Source organism: Platalea leucorodia (assembly GCF_965183815.1).
Source record: "Platalea leucorodia genome assembly, chromosome: 6".
Lineage (NCBI taxonomy): Eukaryota > Metazoa > Chordata > Aves > Pelecaniformes > Threskiornithidae > Platalea > Platalea leucorodia.
This window is the reverse complement of record NC_138828.1, coordinates 47,312,987-47,320,410: the sequence shown is the minus strand read 5'-3', so window position 1 is coordinate 47,320,410 and position 7,424 is coordinate 47,312,987. Positions and strand designations below refer to the sequence as shown.

General features: G+C 45.5%; 1 protein-coding gene across 1 annotated transcript in view; it reads left to right on the top strand.

The window, feature by feature from the left end:
- Positions 1 to 345: 345 nt before the first annotated feature.
- Positions 346 to 7,424, top strand: part of VEGFC (vascular endothelial growth factor C) — an 80,061-nt gene continuing 72,982 nt past the window's right edge. Inside the window, exon 1 of the mRNA XM_082315529.1 lies at positions 346 to 885. Coding sequence (XP_082171655.1) covers positions 742 to 885 — 144 coding nt within the window. The 5' untranslated portion in view covers positions 346 to 741. The remainder of the gene's footprint in view (positions 886 to 7,424) is intronic.

The window sequence follows — 7,424 nt, the reverse complement described above, 5'->3', positions numbered from 1 at the left end:
CGCGCCGCGGGCGGCCCTTTGCCCGCGGTCCGGGGCGATCCGCTCCCCGGGGCGCCAGCGCAGCGCCAGCGGCAGGCGGCGCCGCGGCGGGAGGAGGAGGAGGAGGAAGGCGGCCGCCGGCCCCCCCTCGCCGCGCAGAGGCGCAGGCAGAGGGCGCTTTCGCCATGCGCGGCCCCCGCCGCCGCGCACCCCCCGGCCGCGCTGCCGCTGACAGGCGTCCGGAGAGACCTCCGCGGCGGGCGGCGCGGAGCCCCCCGGCCCGGCCCGAGCGGGAGAAGGGAGCTCCCCGGCTGCGAGCGGCCGCTCAGTCCCGCTCTGCCGCTCGCTCGCTCTCTCTCCCTCTCTCCCTCTCTCCCTCCTTCCTTTCCTTCCCTCCTCCTCCTCCTCCTCCTCCTCCTCCTCCTCTCTGCGCTTTCCACCTCCCCTGCTCCTGAGTGAGCGCAGCCTCGGATGTCCGGTTTCCTGGTGGGTTTTTTACCTGGCAAACTCCGGATAACTTTGGTGAGAATTCGCAAAGCGGCTGGGAAAGTTGGGAACTCCCCTGCAGGCGCCTAGGAGCTGCTGCTACCGCATCTTCTCCATCCCACGGATTTTACTGCCTTGGATATTGCGAGGGGAGGGAGGGGGGAGAGGACAGCGAAAGAAGGGGGGGAGAGGAAGAGAAGGAGCCTCGTAATTTCGCCTGCATTCCTCCAACTGCCCCGCGGCCCCGCTCCGCGCCCGCCCTGCCATCTTTGCACAATGCACTTGCTGGAGGTGCTCTCCCTGGGTTGCTGCCTTGCTGCCGGCGCCGTGCTCCTGGGACCCCGGCAGCCGGCCGCCGCCGCCGCCTACGAGTCCGGCCAGGGGTACTACGAGGAGGAGCCCGACGCGGGGGAGGCAAAGGTAAGCCCATGCCCCGGCTGCAGATGCCAGCTCACTTCTCTAGGCATGTGGCTCGGAGTCCCTTTGAACGGACCGCTTGGAAATCCCACCGAGGAAAATATTTGGGAGAAGCCTTTTGAAGTGGGGGGTTCTTTAAAAGTGGGGGAAGGATTTCTTTAAGGAGGAAAAAAGAAATTGTCTGGGGTTTCGGGGTGTTGGAAGGAAGGCTGCGCGGGGAGCAACTGTATTTGCAAAGAAACGCAGAACACCTGATCGGCGGCGGCAGCCCGTGGGCTCTGCTCCGGCGGGGATCGGTCCCGGCCGCGGCCCCGCCGTTTGCAGCGGGGCTGGGGCAGGGCAGCGACCCGCCGGCTTCAGCTGATCCTGGCGCTGGCAGCTGGGGCGCTCCCCGCAGGCGGGTCGCGGGTGGACCCCAGGCTGCTCCGGTACGGGCGAAGCTGCGGGGTCCTGCAGCGGGCTGGGACGGGCAGAGCCCGGGAGCGCCGGAGGCAGGGCTGAGAAACGCCCGGAGGAGCAGCTGTGCACGGGAACGAAGCGGCGAGGGAGGCGTGGGGGAACGATGACAACAAAACCCGAGACTTTCCATTTGTTGAAAAGTCTTTTGGAGTTATTGACACTTTGGATGAGTTGCTGCTGCGTGACAGAGTTGACAGGAGGTGTAAGGTGACACTCGAGTCTGAAAATTTTCATTCTCCCCAAGCGCACGGTGAAGGTTGGGATTAAATTCTCAGATTCCGGTCACAAATACTTTCAATTCTGTGTTAATTTTTGCTTACATAGGAAGTTTCATAACGTAGAATTCAAGTACCTTTGGTACTTGTGGTTTTGCAGTTCCCGGTATGCTGATGCATAAAAATGATGCGTAGTATGTGGTTGTATAAGCATGTGGCGTTATTAGGAAGACCTTTGATGTCTGAGCTTATAACAACTCTTACCCTCGTCTCATTCTTTTGAAGATTTCTGACATACTTATTGAAAGCAATCATGACCCAGCTCATTCATTATTCATTTCAGTGTGGGGTGAGGGGGAAGTGTGTGGATTAAAAGTTAAACTGATAGTCTGATTATTATTTTTTACCTATGCTGTTTGTTTTACTGAATACAAGTTTGGGAGACTTTACCGTAACTATGTGGGAAGTCAAGTTTTGATAGTGTACAATAGCTGTACTTATTTCAGGTATTCAAACTGTTGTAGACCATATCTTGTTCACAGAATTCATGCTTTTCAAGTAATCTTCTGCGTAGAAAAGGTTGTTGAGTATACTGTAGCCTCTCTTCAAATATTTTAATTGCAGACGTGCTTACATTGCAATGTTCTGAATGCTAGTATGCTATCAGTGATCGTATTGTTTAAACGTTTATCAAGTACTTTTCAAACTTAAGTATTTAAAAATAGGAACATAAAATTAATTCAGCTGGTCACTTTTTATTGCTTAGACTATTTATAAAAAAAATGCTAAACTTAGTGAAGGGTAAAAATACCTTAACGCTTTCCAGCCCATGACTGTAAGTCAGTTATTTACTGGGTGAGACTGGCATTGGAGTGGTAAAGCCTCAGAATAGCTTATGCTGAAAAGGTAGACAGAATCCAAAGTGGAGCATGATGCACACTTCGTACACTTAAACTGCTGAGGCAGAACAGCTGATAGTGAAGGTATTCTCCTAAGTGATGCTGTATGTTCCCATGCACATGTTGTGGACACTCACTCTGTTTCTTGAAGAAACCTCAAAGTCTTTGGGAGCTGCCACTGTAGTGCATTGTGTAGAAGTGCAAGCGCTCCCTGGAAAAAGTGGAACTGTCAGCAAACCAGAGGAAGAAACGTCAAGGGACTGGGAAGTGAGTGGGATAGCATGTGTTAAGCGGTTACATTAACAGAAGAATGTTTTTGTGCCTCACTACTGGTGAGTAGTAGAGAGAGAGAATGACTCTGGATTCAAGCAGACTTAGTCATGTTGGAAGTCTTTAGTTGTGTTTGTTGCTTTTGCTGGAACAGTTTGAGTGAGGGAGTACTGTGCATATTTGTTCCTGTGATGAGAGTGTTGCGATGAATGTCTGAAGTCATTGTGAAAGGATTAAATAAGTAAACTGTAAGTAATTGTTTCAAGGAAAATATGATCATATTGTCAGTAAAAAGTCATCTGCTTGAACTTCCTTAACTTCAATGAAAAATGCGTCATCACTTGAGTTTGTGTTCATAGATGTTATGCTTTTTTTACTTTTTATTTACTTTCCATACATATGCTATACTGCTGCATATTAAATGATGCCGAAGTGCAGGTCATACAACCTTTTAGGTCAACTCTTTACACAATATATTTTTTTCTCTTTACTCCTATTCTAAGAACTTCAGCTTTAGAAACATTTTATAAAGGTGTGGATGAAGTTGAGGGTCCTCCAACATAGGAGGAAAAGCTGGGCAGAAAATAAGGGTATTGTGTTTTTATGCAGGTGAGTGAGTGTTATGCATTAATCTTGTCCTAGAGATTTGCAGCAACTTGGAAGCGTTACAGATATAAATAGTAGTAGTTCTTCATACACAGCTCTTGCAAGGGCATGTTCTGCAGCAAGTGGGCACTGATAAGCTTGTGCAACACTGCCTCCCCCCCTTTTTTTCCAGCCTAAGGGTAAAGTTCATTATTTAACAAGCTTACAGGGCCCAGATTAATACTTTTCAGCTGAACTGTCTGCTCAGTGGGATGGGAATGAATCCTGCTGGTAAATCACCTCTTTCAGATTTCCTGCAGCACAGGGGGTTGCCCCGATGAGGCGACCCCCTTGCAGCTGCACCCCGCCTCTTCTTGGTGGGGCTGGAGGCAGGGCAACCCCTGGCTCCCTCTCTCCATCTGGGTGGCCTGCTGGGGAGGGCAGCCTGGTATTTCAGTTCTCTCTCTGCTTAAAGTGGGACCGGGGGAATCAGCCCTCCTGGCTCTGGAGTTCCCGCAGTTTGACAGGGACCCACCGCCCAGCAGGGATGCTCGGAGCAGCTGCAGCAAGGAGAGGGTGAGCGGTTGTGTGACACTGGTGACTTGAAACTTTAGCTCCTTGTACTGTCTATGAATATTTTAATAACTCTTACAAGGTGTTTAGTCTCTGGCTCTTGTTCTTCAGGTAGTTTTGAATTGGGAACCTGTGGTGAGTATACATTCTCTACGTGGAAGGGCAAAGTATTTAAAATAAATAAATAATTCTTCATTGTTTGTTTGCTGAAAGTTTCGAAATGAACTGGAGGGATTATGCAGGCGGTTATTGAAATGAAGGTGTGACAGTGGCATGCACCTAGACGGCATTACTGGTAATAGGGTGACAACAGCAGGAGTAGGTTATGCTGGTAACAATAATGGTAACAGTAGTATGGTAACAATAACTGGAAAGAAGCCACACAGCTGGGAGGGTTTGCCATTGCTGCACCTTCATTTTGTTGCATAGTCAAACCTTTAGGATTATGTGACTATACAGAAGCAATATTGGTCAATTGACCCACGTGGTTTTAAGAGGTTTAAAATTACATGCAAATATTCTTAGGTTTGTATTTAGAATGGGAATAACAAATGAAAATGTATTTGCCTGTTCTAAAGTGCATCCCTGAAAGTGGCATTCAGGCCTCTTTAGACAGCAATAATGTACAGAACAGTCTTTGTGCTGTGATTCTGTGACTTGGTTTTTGCAATGAAAATAGGTGCGCTTACTTGAATTCCATTTGTCTTGGATGCTATCTCAGCTGAGAGATACCTTTTTATTGTTACTATTTTAAAATTATTTTAAATCTGGCCTAATCATAAAATGCTGCTAGTTGATGGCTAATGGAGTTTAAATACCGTTAGTGTGGGAGTGGGAGGAAAAGCAGTGTGTCAATTCCTGGGGTTTCCTCCTGTCGCTGCATCTTGATGGTGTAATCTCAAACCCATCAGTTTTATGGCCACCTCTCAGTTTATGAAGAGTGCCTTACTCTGCGTTGTGATGTTACATGCACTGGTGAGCGATGAGGCTAGGTTTTCTGCTCTGAAAACAAGCATAAACCTCACTCACAGTACTCAAGCAGTGCTAAATTTAGTGGATAGGGAGAATGTTATTTTTTCTGCTGTTGCTGTTTTGTCTGCTGCAGCTTTCCTTTTCGCCTGAGTGTAGCCACTCTCTTTTTTCAGACACAAACATGCACACGCACAAAGATGCTGTCTTTTTTTAGAAGCACGATTTGTATCCAATACAATGGGATGAACATGAGTAATATAATAGGACCTCTTATGAAGAGTAAGCAATGCTTCTGCAAACAATTACTAAACCTTGGGCTAGCCTTTTGTGTGAGTAGAGAACAATACTAAGCTCTGAGAGCTCATGGCACTTTCTAGTTCTTGGTGTAGTTATGTGCATTCCTGGGTATCTTGTGTAAGCACACGTGTGTCCGTGAGGGATTTCACGGGATTGCTGCTGACAAATAACTGCACTTCTGAAGGTTCTGAGAAAGCTTTGGGGATCACTTTAACTAACTTCAGTGTTTGGAGGCTTACAGAAACATCCCCTCAAAAATATTATTTTTATGCTCACTTAGGTTCAGTGTGTGTTTAAACTCTTGCATGTTCTTCAAGGGTGTGTGCTGCTTATTTTAGTAAAAATAAACCAGGACTTATTCTTCAGGCTGTTGTAGCTAAGGGTGATGGCAATAATCCTCTCCCACTAATACCCTGGACCCAGGATAGGAAGTCTGTCTAGAACCTCGTGTTCAGCTCCTGCTTTTTTGAATGTGGTTAGTGATTCATTAAAACAAAACGCTTGGAACAAAGGGAATCCAACTGAAGTCAGACTGGTATCCTATCAAGTTTAATATCCTTGTTTAATGTAAAAAATGTGCTACAGCTGTTTGTAGAATGAATTATAAGACATTCCAAGCAAGGCTGTTATTTGAAAGATGTAAGCTTTTTCGAAGTCTAAGTTGCTTCTTAAGAGTTTTATGTTTGGCAGGATGTGGAATTTTGTTTAGTGAGTAGGATAGGTATGATGATTGTTTTCATTATCTATTATAAATGTTGAATACTTTCTGGTTTTTTAATTCCACCTAGCTTCTAACCTGAGTGATACATAATACCAAGTTCCCCTCCATGTATATGTATATCTGCTTCAAAGGCACTAATGGCTGCATAAATTGCAACAGAATTTTAATTTAAAACATTGATAGCTTAGGGGGACCATGGGGGATTGTTTGTTGAATTCCTATTGTATATGATTTTGTCAACTTGTTTTCCTTGTTTTGTGTCTATCTGTCAACAGAAGTTTTTCTGATGACTTAATATTTATGTGTTGCTGTATTTTTTCCCTTCTTTGTTGCATTTCAGATTTTAGTTAGGAAATAGCTAAACTGTAAGTCATTTATTCTTCTGCTCTTCCATTGTAACCATTGTAAATCAATCCCTCTAGCTGTTTAGTCATTTTTTTTTTTTCTTTTGACATTTCCTGACTTGTATAAGATGGCTATACTCCTTACAAATATTTAGAGACTGCAATTGCCAGTCAAGAGAATGAATGTTTGGTAAGATGCTCCTATTTAGCAAAGTAACCAAGAGTAATGCTGTTCTTTAGGGGAGGAGGTGAAAACAGCAAAAACACCGCCTGATAGCTGAAGGAAAAACATTCTAGTAGTTGGTATATTTTGGCTATATTATAGTCTTTGTTGAGTATGGGTGAATGTGTTATCTTCCTAGATTTAGCTACTGAGGCAATACATCTTCTGCAAGAAATTTTTGGGATCCTTATTGTGGTTAACTTCAATGGAAAATGATTGCTTGGAGAAGTTAATGATGTTAATTACCTGATACTGCTGTTTGTGGAGACAATGAAACATTTGGGGTTGGTTTGTTTGTTTCATGGGTGTTTTTATTTTCAAATTGGCCAAGAGAGATGCCAAGAGAGAGGTAAGTAACCTCTGCGGTCTACTCAAAGAACAGTCTCGTTAGAGAAACAAAAGGCAGCAATCGTAGAGGTTGAGGTATTTATTACTTCCAGGTCAAATGTTAATTTTGGTAGGGCTGTATTATAATTCTGATTCAAGTAACAGCCATTCACCCCTTTCCAAATAGGTGGCTAACGTTCATTGTCCTGCAAGTATGGGATCCATATACACTATGGCATCCATATACACAATCACGTGAAGAAAAGCTGGTAGTTGTTGTTTGAGGTGTGATGTCCGCAGATGGTGGGATCCATGTTCCTGCTCTGCCGACTGGAATCCCAATCTTATGGGATTATTGCTGAGGAAGCAGTGTGAGGGCGACGTGCACAAGGTCCCTTCTCGGGGCCCCCTGTGACCCAGAGCAGGCCCAAATGGACACTGCTGTGAACCTGTTCTCCTGCTCATGGAGCTCATAAGCACCAAGACTGGGATGTGTGGACTCGGATTCACACTTAGCTGCCCTTGAAAGTGCTTGAACAAAGTTGAGCTCCAGGAGCTGTCCATGTAGGTGGTCTCACTTTGTGCTATATGCATGTTAAAGAAACTTTATATGGAGAAAGAAAAAAAAAATCTGAAGAGTTTAAAACATAAGGAAAG